Source organism: Anolis sagrei, chromosome 2 (assembly GCF_037176765.1).
Source record: "Anolis sagrei isolate rAnoSag1 chromosome 2, rAnoSag1.mat, whole genome shotgun sequence".
Classification (NCBI taxonomy): domain Eukaryota; kingdom Metazoa; phylum Chordata; class Lepidosauria; order Squamata; family Dactyloidae; genus Anolis; species Anolis sagrei.
The window spans coordinates 125,717,512-125,745,182 of record NC_090022.1 but is presented as its reverse complement, the minus strand read 5'-3'; the positions used below and the strand labels follow the sequence as shown (position 1 = coordinate 125,745,182).

Here is a 27,671-nt window from a genome sequence, read left to right as displayed (position 1 = left end):
ACCAGTCATGTAAATAAAAAAAATCCACAAAAATATATCATGAAGATGGGATTCAGATTTAAACACAAAATTCATTCATATTCATTTATATACATCTGGTAAACGGTGCCTGAAGGTAATTTTATGCACAATTCTTTAAACAATTTAATGCAACTTTGTGCACATTGGACCACCTGAAATCAAAGATGACACTACCTCAGCCAACCATGTGGACAATTTTAGAGATTTCTGGAACACTAGAGAAGGGATGCTCTACATACACAAGGAACCTAACAATGGCATGTGTAAAAGATAAAAAAAAACTATAGGCTACTAATGGATAAAAACAAGCCTGTGGATGACTTTATTTTTGGAGAGTGTGAAAAATGACTCATAAAACAAAATCAAGCATTCTTCAACATAACACGTACATTGTGTGACAATGAAATAAATAACAACCTTGCGATGAAAATGAATTCTATTATTTGAATACAGACTCAATATGTTCTATAAGAGAAATTTAGCTTTGGATAGGGCAAACAAATCAAAAGGTTATCCAGACAAAGCAGACGTGCTCCTGGTCAGTTGGAAGGCAGAGCAGAGAGTGGGGATCCAGTCTCAGCTGGATTTCATTCTCCCTGAAGACAAGGTCCACAGTTGTTGTTATTATTATTATTATTATTATTATTATTATAACTTTATTTGTACCCCGCTAGCATCTCCCAAGGGATTCAATGCGGCTTATAATAGGCCGGAGCCCAACACAATACAACAACACAATACATAGCAAATAAAACAGTTAAAGCAGAAAAACAATAGCAATAGCAATACAACAGGACATTATTAAAAACTGAGCCGGCCGGAGTGGGGTACAGGGTTAAAAGTGCTGAAGTGTCGGAGGGATATGGGATTAAAATATAAGTGCAGTGTGCGGTGAAGGTGATCTTGACTCTACTAAAGTGCTTCTGGGCTTTGGTAGTGGGGTTCCTAATCTGAGAAGGCACGTTGGAACAGCCAAGTTTTCAGGTTCTTTCTGAAAACCGCCAAAGTAGGGCTACAGTTTGGGCTACTCCTGGACTCAGTGTTGACCTAGATACCTGTGTTGGCCAGTAGTGCCTTTGAACATTTAAAACTTGTGTGCCAACTTGTGTGCCATGGCGGTACATGACTTAGTTACATCCCTTTTGGATTACTGCAATGTGCTCCATGTGGGACTGCCTTTGTAGAGTGTTTGCAATCTTCAGCTAATCCAAAGAAGTGTGGCTAGATTGGGGCTAGCTTCAGGGAGCTCACAGTCTCCCTGTTGCAACAGCTGCCAGTTTGTTTCCAGGCACAATTCAGAGTGCTGGTTATGACATTAAAACCCTATATTGCTCAGGTCCAGACTGTTTGGCAGATAGTATCAACTGGTGCTCCATGCAATCATGCTGGCCTAGGAGGTGTCAACAGACAACGCCGGCTCTTCGGTTTAGATATGGAAATGAACACCACCCCGCAGAGTTGGATACGACTAGACTTAATGTCAAGGGGAAACCTTTACCTTTACCTTTACCTTTATCTACTGGTATGAACCTGCCTGGGCCCTGAGATCATCAGGAGAGGCCCTTGTCTTGGCCCCCATTTCTATCACAAGCACAGTTATGGAGGACCTGAGAGAGGGCTCTGAAAGCCCCTTATTCCCAGTGAAGCCAGAATAGCCCCCTCCAGGCTGTCCTTCCTACGGCAGGCTGAAACCTTCCTTTTCAGGCAGGCTTTTAAGGAAGAAATGTTTACAGAGTTTGCTAGAGTTTTACTTATTTTTTATAGTTCGTAATGGTTTTATGTTATTTGAATTGCTTACCGGTATAAGTCTAATTGTATTTTAATAATTGTGTGTAATGGGATTTGAATTGCATTTTTAATGTGAGCAATCAAGAGATAAAAACAGGCCTATAACTACAAATAATAATAATAATAGTAATAAAGAATTTTCTCATAATAATGTAACTAGGTTGAAAAGAAGTTACTCTGCTGCTTTCAGCAACTCATAAAAATGACAGAAAGAGTACAATTTGATAAACGCAAAATCTGAAAAAATGATACTTATAAACCATGTTTTAAAACCTTCTACATAACAGATTCCATACTTCACTATGAATTCCCCATTGTATCTTTTTGTGAAAATGTTTGCTGGTTCAGCTGAATGCTTTGAAGAACCCGCAATGATTCATATGGCACCTGAACAAATGTAGACAAATGGGAAGTCTCTCTAGCCAATACTGTCAATTCAGCACTCTTTGGAGACTTGGTGTTGATGCAATATTGGCTCATACCCCATGCAATGCTTCTGAGTTTGACTCTGGGAAAGGATACACTACACACTTTACTCACCTGTAGAAACAAACTGGTTGCCTATAAAAAGGAAGATTGTCTCTATATTCACACATGTTCAAAATCAAATGCTACTTATTTTTACAGTACCAGGCAGGGAGGACTGTTGTTGTTTTAAAGTCTAGGAGGAGAATAAGTGATATGGAATATCATGTGAAAAAAAAACAACTGAACTAAACACAGAGGAGAAAGAGGAGTATGCTAGCACTGCTCTGTACCTTTTACATTTCCAGTAAGATCCTCACTGTAAGAGGAGTTTTCTGAAGAACAGAGTTGTATGAAAGCTATCTGCACAGCCCAGAATACTGGAATGCCAATATTTGATATGTTCAACAAAAATGGGATGTGATTACTTAGTGATAAATGTTGAAAACAGCAGCCTTCTTCAAGCCTCCACTAGTTATTTGTTATGTATATAATTCAGATTGCTTGCAATATTGTATATGTGTGTGTTGAGATGCAATTTTACTTTAACTCTTTATTGTGGGAGGCCTTGCAGACCATGTGATCAGAACCAGGATTGTTCAGGACTCAGACTTCTTTTTAGAAATAGTTTGGTTTCAGATGTCAGCAGGAACTGTATGCTTTAGACTTCAATAGGAACAATATACTTAGAGACTCCATTGGACTTTCAGGCTAGACAGAGACTCTATTAGACTCTCAGAACAGAGAGATGCTTTGGACTGTGAACTGTTAATTATAAGAAAGAAGCCCTGTGTTACCTACACAGAGATACTAATTCAGATCCTATTTGTAACTGGATTGATAAGCAAAGTACCTGTATGCTGAAGTTTATGAGTGAACCAACTATGTTACTTTTAAATAAGTGTGCTTGTTTTTATCTCTTGAGAGAATGACTTAAAGGCAAGTACGAGTAGATGTTTTTGGGCAACTAAAAAGAACACTTCTGAAACTCTGCTGGTCATACCACACACACACACTTGTGCATTGGCATATCTTTGTCCCTAACAGTTCAAAGACAGCTGAGAAACCTAGTGGCCTTGCATGAATGCTTGTAAATGCCATTTTCCCAAAAAGGTGATGGTATCATTTTCAAAAGTTTGTGACTTTTAACAAGGTCATGCCTTTCCAAAGATCATAAAATCTCCAAAAGGTTATGGAGATTTCCATTTTCCAAAAATGAATGCATAACACCAATGCCATTATGCATTATGGTATTCGTTTTCTATTTTCTTTTGTAATTGAAAGAGTCAGGTTTAAAATCTGATTCATTCTCTGGTTATGATCTCTGGTTTAGATCTGATTGATCCTAAATGGTCTTTTAAAAGATACTTTAAACTACATTTATATATTCAAAATAAATAATTAAAATGCAAACACTAAAAGGTACAATCCAGTCAAACCTAAACACTCTTTGAAAAGCAACTTCATGGAAGAGTTACTTGTTTACTGCATTTAAGGGACCTTTGTTGCATTTCAATGTTCTAATCATACAAGGCATGATAACGTGATCATCCATATTAAATATTTTCCATCATCACTTATTCAGAACTAGTTCTGATGTAACATTTACATCAACAAAATACCCTTTAAAATGATTTCTGTGGATTGATACACATCAAAGCATTTGATGGAATGAATCATCCATGCAGTTTGTTACAAGGATAAATCCCCAGAGCTGGACATATCAGAAATTCTTTAGCTGATTGCAACATGCCTTCTGTACAACAAAATATCCCCATTGGTGTTTAGTAGTGCATTTGCACAGCCAAGACTAATATGCCAGCTATGCCTATTCCTAGAGAAATCAAGATACATGTCATAATTATGTTCCATTTAGATTACAGTAATGTGCTCTATGGGAGTCTGCATGAAAGAGTGGTTTGAGTGTTGGATCCGGACTCTGGAGACCAAGGTCCAAATCCTCATTCGGCCATGGAATCACACTCCCTCAGTCTTAGAGGACAGCAATGACAAGAAACCTTGCCAAGAAAACCCCATGATTGGGTTGTCTTAGGGTCACCAACGACCTGAACGCATACAACAAATGTGCTTTAAATGGGTCTACTTTTGGAAATTTCAAAATCTTCAGCAGGTCCAGAAAGGTTGGGTTGCTGGTTAGGGGAAATTATGCCTTTGCCGTTACACAGTGGTTCTCAACCTGTGGGTCCCCAGGTGTTTTGGCCTACAACTTCCAGAAATCCCAGCCAATTCACCAGCTGTTAGGATTTCTGGGAGTTGAAGGCCAAAACATCTGGGGACCCACAGGTTGAGAACCCCTGTTACAAGGTCATTTGCAGCCACTTTTTGAAGTGCTTATTAGGACCTGTTAAGCATGATGCCTCTTAGGTTCAAGCTATCTGAAAGACTATTTCTCCCTATACAAAACTGATGTGACTCTTAGGAGTGTCAGGACAGACTTTCCTTTGTGCCCATCACTATCATCGGCCTGTCTTCTGAGGACCTAGCACAGGGACTTCTCAGAGGCTGCTCCCACATTGAGCCATTTCTCTTCACAGGGCTCTGGGCTGCCTGCCTCAATGTTTTCTTTTCACTGATAAGCAAAGACACTGTTACTTAAATAGGCATTTGAAGAACAATGGTTTATAGGAGTCTTTTGATGTATGCTTTCTTTACCTTTATTATGCTTTGAGAGTAATTTTCCAAACTGTGTTTTTAGTAAGATTGTTTATTTGTGTTTAGCCTCTTTTTTGTTTGTTTTACACCATGTCTTTATATCTTGTTTTGCTCTAAGATGGCATGGATTTCATGTCAGGAAAAATAAAATAATGCATTAAAACCTGCCCACATATATAAAGTGTGTAATCATCCTGTGTACAAAGTGGAAGAAATATTTATTTCATTGGTTGAAAATCAAGTTTTGAGTATTCTTTCCCTTTTTATATTTTATTATAACTAAAGCCATTAGGGAGTTCTCTGGCATCTTAAAGGCCAAAAATGTTTAAACTGCAACTCCACTTTATTGGATGTATGGAGTTCTACTCAAGTGGACTGGAGCTCCAGAAAGCTTGTGCCAAACAAAACTAGTTAGTCCCAAAGATAAATAATAAATTTATAATAAATAAATAAATAAATAAAGATGCCACAACACTTTATGTTATTTTTGCAGCAGCAGACTTACATAGCTGCTTCCTATCCTCAGAATTAGTGTAACCAAAACCAAAGTCCAAAACAAAACAAACAGGGATGCAGCAATGAAGAATGCTCCTCTTCTCATCAAAGATCACCTCCAATTTTCAGCATCTCCATATTGGTTTATCACGAAAGTAAACTAGCTGCTACTTGGACAGGGGTAATAGGGCCAAAACCTTCTCCCATCACCAGCTCATGAGCACTTATGGCAAAATCCCCCCTGCTCCGCTTGTACCTTTCAATATTTCTCCTCTGTTCAAAGGCAACATGGTAACACATACTAAGGCTTCATATGAAAGGATTTCTGAAAAGAACAGTCTGTCAGCTGTCCCATCTATGTATGTTGTCAGAGCTATCCCCTCTCTCACACACACACCCCACGCACACATTATGAGCTATCTGAAATTGAAGGACAGGAGGGTTTTTCTCAATATGCTTGGGACTGGCACTTTACTTGTATCTACTGACTATACCTGTTCCTTTCTTTTCCTGGAAATGTCAGAGTGATTGGCACCAGTCCATGGGCCACCCCTCTGAACAGTGCATAGGTTTATTTTCTCCTGTATACGTGGTTATAATCATTCAGACTTGGGCAGCTGAGGGTGGAGTGCTTTACTTGGGAAGCAATACTAAAGCATAAGGACAATCACAAGTATCCTCAAAACATGTGTATGAGTGACCAGGCTTACTTAAGGAACAGCAACAGGGCACTTTTACTATAGTACAACGAACTCGTGGTCCCGGCATTGGATTTCACCAGAAAACTGTAGGTTATAGTTTGGATTGCTATGAAAAGATACCATCAATAAGATCATAGACAGAAATACAAATGAAAAACAATTACAGCATTAGGAAGAATCAATTTATAGAGCAATTCCCCTTGAAAATTGCAGAAGGAAAAATAAAATTGCACCTGTGAGCTCTTACATTTGCAATTCAGAAGGCAATTTCTTTCTTGCTGCTGTATAACTCAAATTGCTCGTCCAACTACCATCTCTGGTCTCTCGTTCAGTCTTCAGTGAATTGAAAACAATATATAGGAACAAATAAACACTTCTGTAAGCACTGTTTGTACTGTTCGTTCTTGGCACCATTCGCTATCCAGTTATGATGTCCACTTCTGCAGCAGAGCACTGGATTCTTTAAAATACATCAACTAAAGAAAATCACTTAGGTGACATAATTCAGGGCTGTTTTTGCCGTCAAAGCAGCAGCATTTTTGCATATAACTCCAAAAAAATTACATAAAAGGTAATTTGAGTTAATATAAGATACAATGTAGACATGTTGCCCATTTTGTGATTTGAACTCTTCAGGATGGAATGGATAAATCCTTACCCGCTTAAATGCTCCTTCCCCAAAATTGCTATCTGTGGAACAGCAGGCATAAAATGTAGAAAAAAAGGACCTATAAACTTTGTGCCTAGCAGCAGCTCTAGAAGAATAATACTGGATTGGAGCTGTGGCGTGAAGGTAATACTTCCCTCCCCACTTGCAGCCTTTATTCCAATCATCCCTCTTCCTTCCTCATGACTTACTTCCTTTCTAGGCAGTGTAACAATGACACTCCTACAAGACACCTGGTTTTGTTATACAGTTATTCTGTAAAAAAACATCTTTTCTTGGTTTTTAAGTAGATTAGGAAAAACATTATTAAAAATTCCATTTCAATGTGTTGCAGATCTATTTTTGTCTTGCTGCAATTGCAGACTAGCCAAACAGTAAAGTTCCTTTAATGAAAAACTCACTTGCTAACAACAACAGTTTTCACTAGATACATAAGAGAGGCTTTTCCTGCTCACTGCAATATGGAAGCAAAAGGCAAAGTATCTTTTCTATACTGTGATTTACAGTATCGCATTTTAAGTTTATGTGACCCTGATGAAATCCCTCTGAAACTTGACTTCTTTGTGAAACAGACCAAGCCATTCTTCAGCATTTGCATGCACAAACTGTTTGCCTACAAGAGTATCCCCTCTAAAGGAGGTCAAGTATACTCCTAGAATGCAAGCAGACTAAATTTCCAGCCTTTGAGCCCTCCAGAGTTTAGTCTAATTTTTTTTATCTCCTTACCAAAATGGTACAATATGATATATTGCACAAACCCTGAACTCCTTAATGTAAAAATAAAAAAAATCTTGTTTTTCAACACCAGAATTTGTGTGTATTTTGCAACTTATCTGTCAAGATCCACAGAGTGCCTTCTATTAATGCAGGACAGAAAGTAGGTGAGAGCCATTTGTATACTACATGTGTCATGCAACTTAATTTACCTTGCAGCTTTCCATTTGAAAGGTCAGAGATCGTCTAATTCAAATCTGTTCTAAAGATGTGGATCCATAACAAGGAAGAGCAGAGTACCAGAAGTTATCAGCAACAATAGACATGTGGGTTACCTAGTCACTGCTGTTCCGACTATGATGAAATGTATTGTTTGTATCTAAACTACAGTAATAATTTCTAATCATACAAATTAATTGGCATATGTAAATTTTATGCAACCTGGAACAACATCCAATATATTTTAGAACTGTATAAATATACTCCTGAGCAGTTAGAATGGACTCCATAACTGGGCAGCTCACTGTGCAAGAGGGGCTAAGGCAATAACTTCACATCTTTCACATCAATTAGCTCCCCAATTACCAAGTCAAATGAGAGTAAGCAATCGAGAAGGTTCAATGTTGGCTTGTGGAATGACTGACTGCAATAGGAGCTGTACTTAGGCAATCTATGAGAAAGTGCAAACATAGGCACAACTATTTTAATGCTACATTAGCTCCCTAAAACTTTCAGGCAAGCCTCTTTGGGTCTTTTTGGCAATGTGGAAGCTGTAATCTTAATGTGCATTATAGCACATGTTGACTTCATATTACAGATTTAGGATGAGTTTAACATAATCCTTTCAGTGTCTGAAATCTTCCAGACAGGTCATGTCAGAGATTAAAAAAAAATAATTGGCCAAGACCAAAATAACATCACCCTAGACTCATAATCTAGTTCCTTAAAGGGTTTGTAATAACCATGATTTCTTTGATCAACATTTTTTTAAAATCAGAATATTCCTTCTTTTAATAACATATTCCTTCCTGATCAGCTGTCAATGAATCTCACAAAACAAGTGCTACAAGTGCACAAAACACGTTAGATTCCCAGAATTCTAAACCAACTAAATTATTGTGGAAAAAGGTACAGCAAACTATCATTCTGAAGATTGCCACATTTTGTCAATATAGAAGATTAAAACTGATTCATTTCAACAGAATCTGTTTCAAGTTCCCGTTCCATGGATCTTGAAAATGAAAATGCAGGAAAAGCTACATATATTTACAATAAATTAATCTTAAGAAAATAAAATCTTTATAAAATCTTTATAATTGCTTCCTGAGCAAATATGTACAGTACACCACAAAATCCCAGTGTTAGATTCTTTATAGATTTCATGTGCAACATTTTCTGATGGTTTCACCCTATAGCTCCAAAATCTGTTATATGGCCAACAGACTGAGGAAAAGAGGATTTCACCAATTCCTATTGAAATTTTCATCCTTCATCGCTTTCACCAGCCAGTCCCTTTCCTTATCGTCATCCTCTTTGTCATCAGAGTCACTCATGTCACTAGAGTCTGCAGCTAGGAGACGGGAATAATTAATTCTTTTCTGACGTGGTAACCTGGACTGGACGATCAAGAACAAGACCAGCCAGAGTACTAAGGCAATGGAGCATGCCCTGTAGAGCACTGGTAGGCCAAAGCTGTTCACAACAAACCCCCCTGCAAAGCTGCCCAGGCTGGCCCCACATCCGCAAGAAAGGCCCTGCAGAACCAAATGCAGAGACCGCTCTGTACCAGGAGTGGCAATGTCATTCGCCAGCATGTTCACAGCCCACCACAAGGCACCATTGCTGAAGGCACAGAGGAGCTGGATAGGTAGCACGGCCCAAGGACTCCACAGGAATGAATAGTAGAGTAGCTGAGCTGCCAGGCAGCTCAAGCTCAAGGCCACTGTTCCGCTACCTGAAAGAGCCCTCAGCAACTTGCTTTTGAAGATGTTGAGGAAGATCTCAGCAACCAGTCCTATGGCAATTGAGAGGCCCATGTATAACTCATTGCTGCCTTGGTCTTGCATTTGCCAAAAAAGGAAGTTCTGCACAGTTGACCCAATGGCTCCTGTGAGGAAGACAGTGACAGCAGACAGGATGGTCCGGCCATCGTTCCCAATGAGGTTCAATGCTTTGAAGGTTTTATTGACATGTTCTGTTTTCTTGGACACATAAATGGGAAAGAAGACACTCACAAGTAAAGCTAACGTTATCAAACAGGCATAGCCATAAAAATGTACTGCAAAACGTGGGGTGGTTGTGATCACAAAGCAACTCAGCTGATCCACGAATACTGCGATGCTGCAGACTCCTAAAGAGGCACCTGAGTAACTCCAGATCCAAAGATTTCCATATTTGTCTGCCGCATCCACAAAGTCAAGGTACTCAAAGAGGCTGTCATCGACCATCCATCCAAGAGGGGCAGCCAGGAGCTCCCAAAGGACAACTGCACCTAGCACCATAAGAAAGACTTGATGCTCACCATCCAAGAAGATAGGACCTTGCAACACATCAGAGTTCCCATTCTGCGCTCTTTCCCAGCGTCCTGACAGGTTTTTCAATACATATGGTGTCTCTGTGAGGCGTACCTGGGCTGTTTGAAATGTGGAGTTAGCATTTTCCTCTGAAGAATAATTTCCCATAGGATTCTTTGTTATATTCATGGTGCCAGTATTTGGGCTTCTGTTTGTCTTCATTGGCTCACTCAAAGTAGATGCCTTTAATATTGGTTCTATCGGATCAGTTTTGTTCTTAGAAGTAACTAATGTCACACCAAAAGGCCCATCAGTGAATTGATGTGTCTCTGTATCAGCACCACTGACTCCACTGTTGATCATAGAAGGGATATTTGCAGAGGAATGAATATTGATTGGTGTATATGTTTGTCTTGGTTTGCCAGCAGTCACCAGGTCCTCTGAGATCTTTCCATGTGCTTCCACAGAGGGGGTTTTGTTACTAGAAACTAGCTTAGTATTCACTGTACCTAGGCTGCTTCCATTTATATCAGGCACCTGGGTTGCACTTAACAGCTTACCTGGATGCTGGCTCATATTACAATACGTATAGACAATGTCCATGTTCAATGGTGGGACCAGAGTAAGAAGCAAACCTGCTCCAGCTGAGCCCAGCAATGATCCACTGATGAGTACTTTTCTTTTATTGTGCGTTTTTGCTAGGTAGGAGCATAATGGGGCCCAAAGGGAAGTGATTAAGTGCTTCATTCCTATTACAATCCCTACTAATGGTGCTGTCAGTCCAAGCTGCCGGAAGTACAAAGTCAAAAAGGGAATTGTGCAGGCATTTCCTGCACCATAAAGAAAATGGAACAGGCCAGCAAGAGTTAGTGCTTTGTTCACATCCCACTGGTTATTTGTGCTCATAGCTTCAGGGGCAGGCTTAGCTCCCAATTTTGTCCTGCAAATTAATAAAGAAAGGCTAGTCAATATTGTATAAACTACAGACATGTTAGAAGAAATGTTTTTTTCCTGGCTAAAGCTAAAAATACAATATGAATAATCAAACCAGGACAGCAATGATAGCCTGATGGGAACCAGATTAGTACAGAATTAATCAGAACTGCAAAAGGAACTGAGGAAGACAAACTGGTGGGAAGAGTGGACCTTTGCACCCATGTCATTCTTGGGAATACTGCAGACTTTTGCACCATCTACAGGGACTTAAAAACCTCCATATGCAAGCCATCAAAATGCATACTCGTAAAATGTTCTTATGCAAACTACCATAGTATCCAATGCTTTACCCAACCAGCCAGTATCACAAGGATAAGCTCCCAACAGAACTCTGTATTAGACAGAAGATTTTTTTAACAGTGTTCATAAAACCTTAGCCTGCAAACTATACTGACCAAATATTTAGTTATTTACGTGGGACAATTGAATGCCAGAAAACTTACAATAAATAATAAAATACATACAACTATAGCAATGAAACTATGTTAAACCCTGGTCTTCAGAGTTGAAGTTCAGCCCTCAAATCACTACACTATGCTGACTCTTACTTTGGCAGATAATTTTACAGGATCTATTTACTACCAACTGTGTGAAAAATCATGAGTCAAACCAGGAAGTGAACAACACAAAGTTCCTTTTAGTAGTCATTAACAGGAAATTGAACAAGTCTCTCTCTTGTTCAATATGTGTATACATACATACATACATACATACATACATACATACACACACGGGCTGACAAGACAGGCAGTCAGTCAGATGCATAATACATAGCTCTATACAGTAGGTGGGAGCCCAATCCTGGATCTTAACAACTCCAGAGGGTGGACCATTTCATTGTCTCTTTGTATAATTTCAGGAAGTGAGCTTCCACTACTATCATTTTGGCTTTAACATTATTTTTAATTATGATGTTTATTTATACCCCACTTTTTCTCTCTACAAAGGAGACACACTTCAGATCCAACCAAGGAACTATCAGCACTTGTTAGCCAGACTAGAAAGTAAGTCCGGGGTTTCTTAAAAACTGTTTACATTTATTTATTGTTTTAAAGGAAGTACTTCTGGTATTTTGTGAGGTCAAGATACAGTATAAGGTGACATCTACAATTTCTACATTTTGACTGCAAGCATAACATATTAAAACATGGAGAAATCTTTAGTGAAGCATTCACAGTACAAATAAGTGGTATTAATTGTAGCTGTCCTTCATGCAGAGCAAAGCTGCTGAAACACTTCAATACCATTAGGCATAATTTCCCTTAGGAAATTTTTGTGTACTTTCGGAAGCAATCTTGGGTTTGTAAAATTTTACTACAATAGCATTTTAAAATACCTCTAAAATTTCAAAAATCTGTTTGATATGGATTTCTAACAAAGTTTTTAAATATATATATCTTAAGTAGAGGGGAGAGACTGTGGACTTTATTTAATCTATCACTGTGTGGGCATATGCCTTGAAATTGCTTGCCAACTTATGACAAATCCATGAATCTCATAAGAATTTTCTAAGACAAGGAAACGACTCAGAGGTGGTTTTGCCATTTCCTTCCTCTGAAACAGAGCCGGCAGCTCTTGATATTCATTGATGGTTCCCCAATCCAAGTAGTAACCAGGGCTGATCCTGCTTAACTTCCAAAACCAACAACGATCTGGTGCCTTTGGGATAGTTAGGCACACCCCTAGCTGCCATTATGATGTGAATGTTAAGACACAGCTGTTACAGCAAGAAAATTAATAACTATGAGAAAGACATATCTATGATCATGTTTTTCAATGGTCTGTTTTGCAACTTCCTATTAAAAATAATGGGTTGGATATGATGCGAATGCAACAGTACAGATTGAGCATCTCTTTTCAAGAATTCCAAAATATTCAAAAAATCCCAAGTTGCCCACTTGTTTAGTTGAGACAGAAAACCTTTTGCTTTGTGATGGCTCCATGTCCACATACTTTGTTTTGCTGTCTGTTCAGAAAATTTCAACTCACTTTCTGTCTCTGTGATCATTGGATTTTGGGGGGAAATGGCTTGTTGTGGAAAAAGGAATTGGTGAGACAGCTCCAGTGGAGGCACCTTTACCCCATTGTAACCATGATTACTCTCCCAGGCCTCAATTCCCTTTCCTTGGAGTAGATTTCTCTCACTTCCTGTTGACTCACTCCCATTCTTAACTATGAGTAGTTTATAAGTCAGATGTTGTAACTGCCTGTACAGGGTTTCCCAAAAGTTGCCGTACATAGGGGAAAAGGAAGATCGCAGCTAAATGTACCTTTATTTACAAAAAATCTCTATAGGGTTGGAAGACACCACATGGGCCATCCAGGCCAACCCCCTCCCATGCAGGAAAAGCACAATCAAAGTACCCCTGACAGATGGCCCTCCAGCCTCGGTTTAAAAGCCTCCAAGGAAGAGGCTTCCACCACAGAGAAAGTATACAAAGTATCTGAAAGCATACAAAATAAAATATATAGAAATGATAAAAATTTATAATAATTTGAGATATATTAAAATATTAAACAAAATATTAAAATTATAACACAACATATTTAAATTACAAAATATGAATGTAGTAGTATGGTTGGCTGTCATTCAGGTCCTTAATCCCCAACCTGTGTTCCCACATCCAGGCCAAAGTACTGCTCTGCAGATCAGATTTTTAAAAGTGGGAACCCTGCTGCCTCTAAGGGAGCAGGAGATATTTGCCATTCACATGGGAGACTCTTAAAAAAAGAACTGGTGCGTTTTAGTTTTTGTTAGCGACTCTTTGGAGGGTGCTTTCCCCAACCAGGGCCTTCTCCCCGCGCGGCTCCAAGGCCTCGCCCTCTCTTCCTTCCCTGGCTGCCAAGGCAAGAGGGGCCTGCTGGCAGCCACAGCCCTCCTCTCCAGCCCTAACGCACCTTGGGGACGTTGCCATGGCAGCACGCGGTGCCGCGCGCCTCTCTCGCGCTGAGCTCTGCAACGAGGCGCACGCGGAGCCTCATCCATCCATCCATCCACTACCTGAGAAGAGGGTGGGGGCAGAGAGAGAGAGAAAGGGGAGGAGGGACGGTTTTCAGGCCTCCGCTCGCCGTCAACGGGAGGGGCTCACTGCGCATGCGGGGCGGAGCACCTGTTCGCGGCAACAGAAGGCCGAGTGCCACGTCGGGCCCCGCCCATTTCACCTGCTGAGCCGCTCCTCCCACTTGGGAGAATAGTCCTCTGAATGACGCCGCGCTGGAATGCCTTCCCAAGGGGAGGGGCAAGCTGTTGCTAGGAGACGGAGGGCGGCCTTGGAGAGAAAGGCCTTGCCAGCCCTGCAGCCTGGGAGAGGCTTGGCCTTCCTCTGCAGTCTCTATCTTCAGCTATTTTCCATTTGAAGGATTGATTTAGTAACCCTGTGTCTCCTAGGGTGCACCTACACTGTCGAATGAATAATTTGACAATGTATTAATTACCATGACTCAGTGCTGTAGGGCCAAAGTCCCCTTTCTAATGGGGAGGGCAAGGATGGACACCACGAAAGTTGAATCTTTTAAACTGCAAAAAACTATTTCTTGCGTGGCCATAGCAATAACGACAAACAAGCCTAAGGGGATGCAATCAAAGGGTTTGCCGCAATCCCCAATGGGACTGCAGACTAAATGGAATATACATTTTCATTGGTTCCCAAGGACAAATCATTTCATTGTTCTAAGCTAGCTATGCAGTTGTTCATTTGTTGTTTATGATTTTGATTGGCATTATAGCACATATGGGATCCTAACAATGGCACAACTATAACATAACTATAGTCCATTGTTCTCTGACCATGACTGTATATATCTTATCTGTTAGTCTGTTGCAAACATGGCTTCAGACCGACTGGGAAACTTGGGGGTTCTAACTAGCCACCAGCTAGCTGGTTTTGTCCGGATGTACTGTTATCCTTGAATAGTAACTTCTTCTTTGGAGCACTGATTTCTCAAACAATCAGCATTTTCTGTAAACATAGGCCTACTGCAGAAATAGGCCAATATGGCAATAAATCATGACATATAGGCATTAGGAACATCTCTGAAAATTCCCTTTTTAAAACCACGTCCCCTCTAGTGCTAAGGGATCATGGAAGTTGTAGTTTTACAAGGTGTTTAGTCTGCTCTGCCTCCCCAAACTAAAACTCCAAGGATTCCATTTAAATGACCCTTTAACTGAACCATGATAATTAAAACAGGGTAAAACTGCATTAATTTGAGAGTGTAGATATACACTCTAAGGTGCACCTACACTAGAATTAATACCGTTTGACCCCACCCTTCCTGACAGGCCCCATATCCCAGAATCTTGATCCCAGGTTTCCTGTTTATCCCAAATTTTCCAGTAGTGCGGACTCATATAATCCAGTTTAAAGCAAAAAACTTGGGATCAGATCCTGGAATATAGGACTGCCTGGAAGGGCCCTCCAGCTGCCTTGTGTCAGTGCTCTGGAATCCTGGAAGCTGTAGTTTTACGAGGTCTGCCAAAGAGGGCTGCTGCATCACCAAGCTTTAAAATTACAAATCGCAGGCTCTTATGGCATTTAGCCAGGGCAATTAAAGTAGTGCCAAACGGCATTATTTCCAGTGTCGATGTACCTATAGCCTAGCACAAACAACTCCACTCAGAAGGAATCCATATTCAGTTCAAAAGGGCTTACTTCCTGATAAGTAAGTATCGAACAGCACTGGAAGGCATAGCTCTTTTTGTGTGTTTGAATCAAAAGTAGTTGCCTTACTCCCTGTTCTCCTCAGTATTATTTTGGGAGACGCTGAAAAGTAGGAACTTTTTGTCTTTGTGCCTCTGTGAACTCTGAAGTAAATAATTCTGCTGGGGATTAATATTTTAAAAGCCAGGTTTAGGATCAGCAATGAAATACAAAGGCCTTTCTGTTAGAACAGCAGTTCCTTCTTAGCCGCGGTTTATTGTCCAATAGAAGTTGCTTTCATGTTTCAACAACTAAGGCTAAAGGTAGGGGGAATCTATGTGAAATCCTGCAAAGTTATATTCAGTGCATTGCATGATAATTACACAACTTCATTAGTTCTGTTGAAAAAATATGGATTTTCCCTTAGTGGAAGATTTCCAGGTGAGGTGTAGATGGGCTCCCAAAACTAGGCTCATTCATACTGTTAATTTACTACCAAGGTATTCTGATGATCCCTTTTGATCAGCCTCTTCTCTCAAATCAACAGACACACATGACTTCTTTTGAAAGCATTTAATGAATTTAAAGTATTCCATCTTCCAACATGTAATGTGCTACTTTTTTTTTACAAATAATTTATCATTTATTTACAAAATGTACATGATTATTCAGCCAGTACAAAATACAAAGCACTGAGTCACAGAACCATTTGGTTTGTAAACATCTACATGCAGCACCAACCTTGAAAAACAAATTAAAAGGGTAATGTAGGACTCACAGAGATGCTGGGACCTTGTTTTAAAGCAGGCTTGTGCAATCTTCAGCCCTCCAGGTGTTTTGGACTTTAGCTCCCACAATTCCTAACAGCCAGTAGGTGGTTAGGAGTTGTGGAGTTGAGAAATTTGAGAGATGAACCTAAGGAAATCCCCTTCATATGAGGTGCAATGAAATAATTTTTGAGAGGATTCTTTAGTAAATATTCTGAAGAAACAGGAAAAGGAACATAAGTACTAAGTGATAATGGAAATAAAGGAACTTGAATCAAAGTATTTGTTAACAAAGGATTTGAAGATTATAAATAACATCTCCAGATTAAACAAAGAGCTGGAAGCCAGAAATATAGAAAAGGTTTAAAAAAAGGTATGATGTACACAAACAGATATTATTTTGAATATAATAATAAAAGCTTTAAACTGCTGGTAAAAGTAGCATAGACAAAGAGAGGAAGAAGGGAAATCGGAAATATCAAGGATAGTAATGATATCATATGCACCATAATGGTAGATAAAATTAAAGTGGTACAGGATTTCTACTCTATTATGGATAGAGGTAAAGAAGTGGACACAGCTGAGTTGGATAAATATTTGGAGCAAAATTTAGATAAGAAGCTAAGTGAGACACATAGTAAGGAAATGGAGAAACCAATATCACGGGAGGAAATTAGAGATATGATTAATCAATTAAGGAATGGTAAGTCTCTGGGCAAAGATGGAATCCCAGCAGAAATTTACTAAATTTATACAGAATTTCTACTACCCAGATTACAGTAGTTATTTAACGAAATACTGAGGGGAAATCCTATACCAAACTCATGGAAATATACCAGGATATTATTAATTCCTAAACCAGGTAAAGATAAATTATAATTAGACTCTTACCGTCCCATCTCACTAATCAATCAGGATGCCACACTTCTCAGCAATTCTGGCAAATGGATTTAAAAAATTGCTGAAGATTGTATCAACCTAGATCAATGTGAGTTTGTGAAGGGAAGGCACATAGAATGATAAACATTATAGAGAATGCCAAAGGTGAGAAAACTCAGGCATTATTGCACTGGAGATATATATATAGAGAGAGAGAGAGAGAGAGAGAGAGTGCCTGCCTGCCTTTGACTTGGTAGGATGGTCAGGGTTGAAAGCTCTGATAAAGAAATTCAGTTTTGGAGAGGGTTCCAACATATAATTGACCAAATATACTCATAAAATAAGGCAGTAGTAATAATTAACAATGTGAGTACTGAACTTTTTAGTATTAAGCAAGGAGGAAAGCAGGGTTGCTCTCTTTCCCCTGTGCTATTTATCTTAGTTATGGAACTAATAGCCTCTGCGATCAGGAAAGATAAGGAGATGCAGGGAGTGAGTATGGATAACAAAACCAAAATTAGCTTATTGACAGTCAGGAACCCGGATATGGCACTAGATAGGATAAAAGTACATTCAGGACAGTTTAAAAATAGCAGGTTTATAAATTAACTGGAAGAAAATGGAGGCAATGACAAGCTGGAGGGAAAGGATAAAGAGAAAATATTGGAATAATTTAAGGTTGAATTTAAAAGTAATATTAGGTACCTGGGAGTCACAGTATATCTGCTAACTATTCAGAGCTAAGAAAATTAAATTTCAAAAGACTAGTCTGGGAAATCCAAGAAAGATTATTGGAATATAAAAAAAAAACTAAATCTATAATGTTTTAGCAGAATTGCCATCTTTAAAATGAAAATATTATCTAAATTTAACTTTCTTTATAATATGTTACCCATTAAATTATCAGATAAGGATCTTAAAAATGGAAGAAATTCATCAATGAATTCTGCAATGGAACAAGAAAAGCTAGACTTATGAGAGGTTTTTGGTACATTCCTCAGAAATTAGGGGGATTGGGAATACCAGAGTTAAAAACTTATTATCAGATGCATATAATAAAGGGAGTGTTTAGGCTGCTTTTGGAACCTAAGTTAATTTGGCAGGAACTTGAAGGCTAATGCCGGTAAAGAGATTACAGGAAAATGTTTTTTTATACCAAAAACAGATAAAGAAATTAAGGAGTGTAAGAATAACCTGGCTAAAGATGCAATGGAGATATGGATTGGTTTTAAAAAAATAAGATATGGCCAGGGGTTTCTCCCCTAACCCCAATAGTTTTATTGGAAAAAATTCCAGTAAATCTGTGAGTCAAAGTTAAGAATAAAAAATTAGTGGAAGCGGAAACTGCTTTATCTTGGAAGGAAGGAATACAAAACTCAAAGGGTAAATTTAATAAGCTAAAGGAAGGACCCAGAGCCTGTTTTTCCCCCTTGGTGGCATGCCTCAGGATGGCTTCTCAGGGCTGCGGGAAGGAGGAGGAGAAGGGCAAGAATATTCAGGTGGTGATCAGTTGCAGGTCCTTGAATACATGTGAATGAAAAGCAAATTCCTACTCTGTAGTAAAGTGTGAATATGCAAAGAAAGAAATTACTGTTCACGCTGGAGGTAAAACCAATAATAAGCTAGAGCAACAAGGTATTTTAATATGGTTGGAAAGGCAGCAGATATATAATTGAAAAAAGGATTGGTTAGGTAATAACCCAATATATAGAGAGTTAAACAAATATGGATTGGTTTTAAAAAGCAAGAAATATCAGGGAATGGGCTAATTGGGAAAATAAATAATGATCCAGTAGGTGAGGAAATAGGGCTGAAGTTGCTAGAAAAGGTATGGGAAGGAGACCTAGGGTCATTAAAAGATTTTGACTGGAAAAGGTATTAAGTGGAGAGTAGCAAAGAATCTGTTGGTAAGATTAAAAGAAAATGTGTATGAAGTTTTATGGAGATGGTATACCACACCAATTAAATTACATCAGATCGATAGGAAGCAAAGTAGCCACTGCTGGAGATTTGGCAAGCACACTGGGACATACTTTCATTTATGATGGGAGTGTCCGCAACTGAAGAATTTTTGGAACAATATATTTAAGGAAATAGGTAACATTATAGGATTAAAAATTGTCCTGGATGCTAGGTTAGTATTACTTGTGGATGCCACAAAGTTGAATCTAGAAATGGAAAAGAAAGAATTGATTATTATTGTACTTACAGTGACAAGGCTTATAATTGCAAGGAATTGGAAGATAGTAACCAATCTCACATTTGAAGCATGATGTAGGGAGGTATGGAATGTAGCTTTAAATTATAAATTATCAATGGAAATGACGGTGTCTAGAGGGGAAAACAAAAGATCATAATTTGATTTATATTGGTTGGTTTTCATCGAAAATATTTTAGAAAGCGACAAAGGAAAACAACACAAACTCGTTGGACAAGAATTTTGGATATGGCATTTGTTTATTAGTTTATTCATATATTTATGACAGTGGAAATGATATTTGTTCAGGCCTTAGTGGTGGGTTTAAGTGTTTGTAAAATGTTCATTATTTTGTATACTGTTTACACTGAATGCTGTTAATGTAAGTGTAATAAAATTTATTTTTTAAAAAGGAAAAGTCCAAAACACCTGGAGGGCTGAAGTCTGCCCAGGCATGTTTTAAAGGCACTGTCTCAAACAGCACTAGCACTCTGAAGTATCAGGGCTATACTATTTCTGGCTCCATCTGATAGTGTTTGATTTATATTTTATAAATTCCCTTCTCCCCTCTGAAGCAGATTCATCTATGTTTCAATATCAAGTATATCCCACTGATGAATGCTTCATCCCCTTGAGATGAAACTTTCTGATCCTACTTCCCAATTACTTAACACTTAGACATGAGGCAACCAAAGCAGAAAAAGTCATGGTGCTTTATCTCCAAAATCAGCTCCAAGGGTCTTAGGAAACCCCTGAGAGCCCATTTCCAAGCATTACCAAAGGCTGCTGGTGGGGTGATTTTGAATTTAAGGCATAACGGTTTCTGCTGAAGTGTACTCTAAAATCTTGCACTTTGGGTCTACCATATACAAATATGAAGATGCAGTTAGCAGAGGACTGAGGGACATCTACACTACATAATTAATGCAGTTTGATAGCATTCTAACTGCCATGTCTCAATGCTATGGAATCACGGGAGTTGTAGTTTTATAACATGTTTAGCAAAGAGTGCTGGAATGTCACCAGACTACAAATCCATGATTCCACAGCATTGGCCCAGGGCAATGCATTAATTCTAGAGAGTAGATGTACCCAGACAATGGTCAAGAAAGATAAAACTATCTTAAGGATCACACTGGAAATATTACCTCCAGTAGCGGATTTACTATAGTATGCTTTGTATATCAGTTGCTTATGAGCATGAATAGGCAGTTGGCATTGCTCTAATGGCCTGCTTGTAGGCATCCTAGAAGTATTTAGTCACTGGATAAATAGGCTTTGCTTTACCATGGCTATTACATAATAATGATTACAAAGTCCCTTGTGTTAATACTGATAATTATTGATAATTGCCAAAACTTTGCAAAACCCTTCTATGCCTTCACTTCTAGTTTCGAATAAGATTGAAGTTTCTTCCAAGTGTAGAATAGTTCAGGGACATGGAAAGGATAACGTACCTCATACCTCCCTAGAGCATAGATAATTTTAAGTGCAGGGAAGATTAATACTTCGTGGCTTCAGAGGATTCAAATTGCTACTTTCACCAAAGATTTATATAGAAAACAAGCACAAGTAAGTTCACTCACCATTTTAAAAAATTATTTTGTACAGAATCTCAGAATTCCAAGAAAGGGCAAAATGCTGTTAAATTTCCCTTATGTTAGAATTAATTATTCTATGGTGCTTAGGAATTAGAACTATCAAAATCTCTTGCTGATACAACATGTATATGGACCCTTCCACTATTTAACATCAGCACAATATTAGAGGGTATATTGAAAATTGTTCACAAGTGGCATCTCTGTTCAGTTAACTGGGATTAATTAGGAAGACTCCCTGAGATATTGCAAATGTTGCAGAGAATTAGGCATTATGTTCCTTATGAGGATTTCTTATCCCAAATCCGCTGGTTTCTGGAAAGAGATCCTTGGTCAGATAACAGACGAAACAGCAAATTACTCTGAGTGTCTGTTGTTCTGCTCAATATCTGAAGCTCCTAAAGAAATGTGTGTGCAAAGAGAACCAATAGTGCAGCCAGACTAAAGATTTCTAGAGAACCGAATGATTTGAAAGACCTAAGCATTCAAGGATGGGTGGATATTGTCTGAGATGTAGACTTATAAATTTAAAAATTGAGTGGCAGCGTAAAACAGACTGATTTGAAAAGGCATGGAGAGCTTTTAGCTTCTTTGTAAGGACTCACTTGAAGTTGCAGGCTAGATTTTGAGCAATCTATTCTGATTCTTGGTTTTGAAAGATGACCATTATTTTTGTTAGAACTAACAATCTGCTATTTCAAGGGTTCTGATCTGTTCTTGGTTGCTGTTGGCATTTTCCCTCTCTCCAGGTTGATTGTTTTTCTTGTTTGTATTAGGTGCTTACATGTCAACATTTTATAACATTCTTAATAAACAGTTAAAATTGAGAGGGCACTTAGTGTTGCAAAAATATGCCTGGAGGGCTTTATTTTCCCTCACCTTGATGTAGCAGCAAGCATACAGTGTTCTCTCCTCTTGTCATACATTGCAACTTCTGTCTTTATTTTTGAAGAATCGGGCAGAAGCATCAGTATAATGCTGCCACAGCCAGAATAACTGGCCTATACAGCGATTAGGGTTACACATTTCTTCACACTTGACACTAGTTGTACAGGTTTGTCATGCATGTTCAACTGCATGGTCAAAGCACCTGCAAGTTAGCAAGTCTTTATTTTTATAAACATCCATGACATCTTGCTCACAGGACTTTCATTCTGTCTACAGTCAACGCCATTTAGTGCTGTCCAACAGAGCTATCACTACAAATCATCCTATTCAGTTTCTTGTCCAAAGGCACAAATGTTTCCATTTCCTTCAAGGGTAGCATATTATAGGAATTCCTGCACATGTATGTATAGCAAATTACACTGATGATTTCATAATAAGAGAAACCACTGTGTGCTGCTTCATTAACTGAACATCCCCTAATTTATTCAGCACATGAAATGGTAAAGTTATTTTGTAGAACAGCACAAAGGCAAATAATAGAGTGTCCCAAATCACTTGCAGTAATTTTGTAGAACAATCTTTGGAATCACACTTGACTTAAGAGAACTGTGATCTTGACTAGGCTCCCTGAGTGTAATGAAAGATTCTTTAGTATTAGCTATTTCAGTTCAAAAAAAGAAACAAAAGTTTTTCTCCACTTACGCTCTGTTGGCAGAGAATTTCTTAGAAAGGTGCCACACAGGAGTCTCAGATTTTCATACCTTATATGTCCTCTTCTATCTCCTCCAAATAGAACTATTCCACTTCTCTGTCTTGGGCTGGACTTCCTTTCCTGCTGAAGATCAGAGCAGTGATCCCTTGTTTTTTTTCCTCTTTTCACCTGGAACATTTCATGTTGTGTCTCAATTCAGTGAGATCTTCCCAATGAATCTTGACAAAATGTTAGGTTTGCTGCAACTGCCAGACGCATCACTGAATAATTCCCGCAAAAGTGTTGATAGGTAGTAATAAAGATTTTGGTAGGTATTTAGCTAGTCCTACGTCTTCTTCTTCCTGCAAACTGGTCTGTTTGTTTTTTGTCCTTTGCAAGCAGTAGCTAGGTTCCAGGCATGGAAAAACTTCAATACTGTGAAATTAAAAAAAATGCATTTCACATTAATGGAGTATACAAGCTGAAGGTCACAATCTGGTATGTTGTTCATTCATTTCTGATACAAAGTTGTCTTTCTCTGAAAACTCCTATGATCCCAGGAACTGTAAATTCAGCCAGTATGATTCAAATTTCAGAGAAATGGAAAAAACATTCCTATATCCTCTCCATACATAAATCATGTTTGATTTATATCAGACAAAAAGAAACTACTTGGCAATGGTTGAGACTAGTATCCAAGGTAGAAAGTACAATAAAATATCCTCACTGTCAAATTATTTTTTCTAATAAATCTGATATAGGAAGAACACTCAGTGAATAAAACATGCGAGTCAGTCGCCTCTAGTACATTTTTTTCTATATGGAACATTTAAAGTGTGATAAAAGGAATAATGTACCAATTAAAACATGCAGTAGTGATTTTTAAATATTCAATCCAATAGAATGAAAAGAATGCTAGGAACCAATGTACCACTAATAATACTTTCTCTCCACTTTTTTTAAAGCTAGTTCTAGAGTTGGGTGCATCCTTACCATCCTCAGGAACTGACTTTACGGAGTGGGAGGGAGAAACCTAGAAGAACGTCTATTGAGATACAGAGTGTTAAAGAAACTAACCTGGTCACATTCTTATAAACTCGTCTGGAGTCTTTGTCCAAACACACAGTGAAGGACCTTTGCTCTGTACTTCTGAGTTTGATGTTCCGTGTTCGAATAGTGTTGGTCACCAACTGAAATAAAATGATGCAAGACACTCAGATTGGAAAATGCAAGCATTTCTAGTTATTCAATTGATTTACAGTATATATTTGGTAACAGCACTTTGCACTGGTTTTTGGTAAACTATGGCATAAATTCTAAATTGCCAATTAATAAACCAAAAGAAAAGCTCCAAGAGCTACACTGTTTTTTCATACTTCAGTTGTAGCTCAGGTTCAACAAAATAGTTCATTTCTTATGCTTCTCAATAAACAACGTGTGTCAATAAAACCAATTTGTATGAGGACTGTACCTGTAGAACATACAGGTTGTTATGCAGCTTCATCTGCAGAAAATATCTAATATGTATTGTCTATTAATATTCAGGCTGCCACAGTCACAAGGTAAAGGTGTAATTTGGATTTTGAAAGGAGCGGAAACTTCAGTGTTCACTATGTAGCCAGTCTGTTTGATAAATTATGCACCGAAGAACTCATTAACAATACATTTCTCAGTTTGGCTAATGAGACTAATTGCACTGGATGTGCTGTTTCAACTGGGAAGTCATATTTGTTTTATTCAAAACTTCAGATCAGTAGAGATTACTGTTAGTAAAGGATGAGTAAGTCTCAAGTGAAATACAAATGTCTGCATGCATGTATACACCTCTGAAATGCACCTTTTTTTCTTTCTTAGTTGTGAGATGTTTATTTAACGATGCATTTAATTCTGGAGGAAAAAAAATGTGACCTGAAATCTAATATTTTATATTTTAGCCTATACATTTGGCATGCCACTGTAGGAAAGCCATGAGGTTTTTTCTTTCTTTTTCATTTTCATCAACATTTTGATAAACACATGGGAATAATAGCAGGATTGACACATTATTATACAAAAAGGTCCTTGGCACTGCAAGGAAAAGCCTGGCTTTTCAAAAAATCTTGAGTAATGACAGAAATAGAGTGAAAGTATCTAATAAAGACTGATAAATCAGCTGAAATAAAAGTGTTTGCCAAGGATTGTGCTGTAGGGCAGTGTAGATATTCCGGACGTATCTAGTTAGCTTAATATCAGAAGAAACTATGGAATGTGTTTGGAAAGCAATCAGGTCTCATCAAAGAAGCCAAGTGTATTCTTGAAAACCCGTGGATTTAACTTGAACATACTAGTGCATGCTTCTTTCCTAGCACAAAGGAACAGGCTCTATAATAAGCAGATAGAAAGGGATCCCAGATCAAATATCAAAGTAAATGCAAGGACTGACAAAATAATAATACAAAACCATTAACTGCTTAGAAGTTTCCCTAGAGTACTCAATAAAGTCACAATGACCTTAATAATTATGTTTTGTCAAACAGGAGGGAAGAGGCTGTAAGATATAATATTCTTGCAAATTACTGAGACAGTCACAGTAATTATGAATATTTTCTCAAGAGTTTTGTAATCTGCCCAAATTTTGGTAAGAGTTTTGCAAGAGCACAGGCAGTCCCTGTGTTATAAACATCCAACTTACAAATGACTCATAGTTAAGAATGGGAGTGGGACAACAGGAAATGAGAGAAATCTATACCTCAAAAGGGAAATTCACTCCTGAAAGAATTACCATGGGGAAAAGGGGTGTCCTCTGAAGCTTTCTCATTAACCCCTTTTTTTCTAAAATCCAAAAAGTGAGGTGAAATCTTCTGAGCAGGCACAGACAGCAAAACAAACATCACAGGAGTGGTCACTCTTCCCTATGCTATCCTAAACTTATGTATGTATTTATGTGTGTGTGTATGTAACTCCAGCCATATATATACTAGTCGTCCCCTGCCACACGTTGCTGTGGCCCAGTCTGTGTATATGTGTTTTGTGTGTGTATATATGTGTATGTATGTGGTTTTGCACATGCGTTGTATTTTTATTTTTTTGCTTCTAAAGTCTCTTCTGCCGTGTTTTTCAGTGTTTTTATGAGTGATAGTCACTCTTTGGCCTGATACGTGTATTGTGTCCAAATGTCGTGTCAATCCTCCCAGTGATTTTTGAGTTATGTTAATCCCACAAATGAACATTACATTTTTATTTATATAGATGGCTGGAGTTTAAAAAAATACCTGTTCCACCTTACATATAAATTCATCTTAAGAACAAACCTACAGAACTTGTTTGTAACTTGGAGATTTTCTGTAAAAGAAATCCCATTTGATCAGCAGAACAATAAGAAAGTCGAAGTATAGTGGCAATGTTCAGGTCTATAGATTATGCATTACAAGTTCACAGCTCCCAAGGCTTGCTTCCGAAAATCTTCAGAACAGATTTAAAATTATTTTGCACACTTAGATAATTCACAAATAATTCAGCATGCGTGTTCTCACTTGTTCTTACTTACTATTATGAAGTATATAAAAGACACCAATCTCCTTTTCCTGCATACACTGATAAGTATGAAAGTAAAGGTAAAGGTTTCTCCAACATTAAGTCTAATTGTGTTCATCTCCATTTCTAAGCTGAAGAGCCAGCATTGTCCGTAGACACCTCCAAGGTCATATGGCCAGCATGACAGCATGGAGCACCGTTACCTTCCCGCAGAAGTGGTATGTATTGATCTGCTCACAGTTGCATGTTTTCCAACTGCTAGGTTGGCAGAAGTTAGACCTCACAGCGGGAGCCCGGGTTCGAACCGCCCACATTTTAGTCAGCAAGTTCAGCAGCTCAGTGGTTTAACCCGTTGCGCCACCAGGGGGCACTATTAAGCTGCTATTTTTGAAGAATTAAAATGGCACTTACAGAATATGATCGTCCAGATATATTGGAAATTTTTACAACTTCAGCAATGTTCACACTTAGACACACCAGATCTGCAAGAGAACCAATAAAAGGTGGGGGGGGGGGGGGGGAGAGAGACATTGAGTAAGCAACCAGGCTTGTTTCTATTTCTTTGCCTTGAGTGGAAAATCGTCATATTCTCCGAAATCAACAATGCCCCATATGTTCATTCTCTATAAGCATATCTAAGCTGGTTCATTTGCAGCAAAATAGACCCATACATAAACTCATGAGCTTGTTTGTCCATTTTCCAAACACAACTTTTTTTTCTTTTTTGCTCTGGAAGAGCATATTTTGCTTGTTTGAAGTAAAAGGGCCATGTAGACCAAAAGCTGGCTAAGCACCTGTAAAACCTTGTGAAGCACACACTTTGCTTAGGGTTTAATATACACAAGCATTTTGTGATTGTTTAAGTGTATACACAAATGGGACAGCTTCCTAGAAGTAGGGTCCAGCATGAGGATAGGACAATCTCCCTAATGAAATCTGTATTCACTGCAGATCTAAGAACAATGTGTCACCAACAGAACAAAAATAGAAAGTTGGTAGGCAAACAACTATCACGTCAAACCCTCTTCCATAGCAAATTATTTGCATTCTATGGACTCTACATTTGTAGAATTTAGAGGCATAGCCATAGATTCTGTAGCACCTTTGCAACTGACTGAAAACCGTTGGTAGTATACATGTTTGTAAACTAAAGTTTACTTCATCTGATGCATTAAGTTAAGTGCCTAGGAACACATCTATACAGCTATTAATGCACAGGTTGTATTTGTGAATAGCACGAGAGATGCAGAACTTGTCGTGATGAGGTGACAAGAGCCCTTATGAGGTTTGGGAGGTAACTACAGCTATTATATGTGTATTGTGTGCCAGGAAACCATTGTCTGCTCAATCCAGAGTTGATGAACTGGAGTTTATGAATTATTTCAGTTAGTTTCAAGGGTGCTGCAAGATTCCTTTGCATAGGGACACTATGTGCTTCTTTGAATTATTCCAAAAGGAAATTGAC

The 27,671-nt window shown here is 38.4% G+C and overlaps 3 protein-coding genes across 5 annotated transcripts in view; all 3 read right to left on the bottom strand.

The window, feature by feature from the left end:
• The window catches only part of LOC132768516 (bMERB domain-containing protein 1-like), a 47,706-nt gene extending 33,692 nt beyond the window's left edge, over nucleotides 1-14,014 (bottom strand). Inside the window, exon 1 of the mRNA XM_060764483.2 lies at nucleotides 13,932-14,014. The gene's annotated coding sequence lies outside the window, so the exon portion shown is untranslated. The remainder of the gene's footprint in view (nucleotides 1-13,931) is intronic.
• Nucleotides 8,801-22,891, bottom strand: MFSD6L (major facilitator superfamily domain containing 6 like). 2 transcript variants are annotated; one of them, XM_060764482.2, is made up of 2 exons: nucleotides 22,764-22,891; nucleotides 8,801-10,977 (listed from the first exon to the last, which is right to left on the bottom strand). In XM_060764482.2, exons 1-2 carry the CDS (start codon nucleotides 22,889-22,891, stop codon nucleotides 8,985-8,987), a joined length of 2,121 nt encoding a protein of 706 aa, XP_060620465.2. In that variant the 3' UTR covers nucleotides 8,801-8,984. The 2 variants fall into 2 exon arrangements, with proteins under 2 accessions (XP_060620465.2, XP_060620464.2); XM_060764481.2 differs by lacking the exon at nucleotides 22,764-22,891 and adding an exon at nucleotides 13,932-14,011.
• Nucleotides 22,892-22,953: 62 nt separating this feature from the next.
• Nucleotides 22,954-27,671, bottom strand: part of PIK3R6 (phosphoinositide-3-kinase regulatory subunit 6) — a 47,682-nt gene continuing 42,964 nt past the window's right edge. For both annotated transcript variants that reach the window (XM_067463828.1, XM_067463827.1), the window contains exons 20-22: nucleotides 26,618-26,688; nucleotides 23,771-23,883; nucleotides 22,954-23,128 (exon numbers count right to left, since the gene is read on the bottom strand). In XM_067463828.1, the coding sequence (XP_067319929.1) occupies nucleotides 22,972-23,128; nucleotides 23,771-23,883; nucleotides 26,618-26,688 (341 nt within the window). In that variant the 3' untranslated portion in view covers nucleotides 22,954-22,971. The remainder of the gene's footprint in view (nucleotides 23,129-23,770; nucleotides 23,884-26,617; nucleotides 26,689-27,671) is intronic.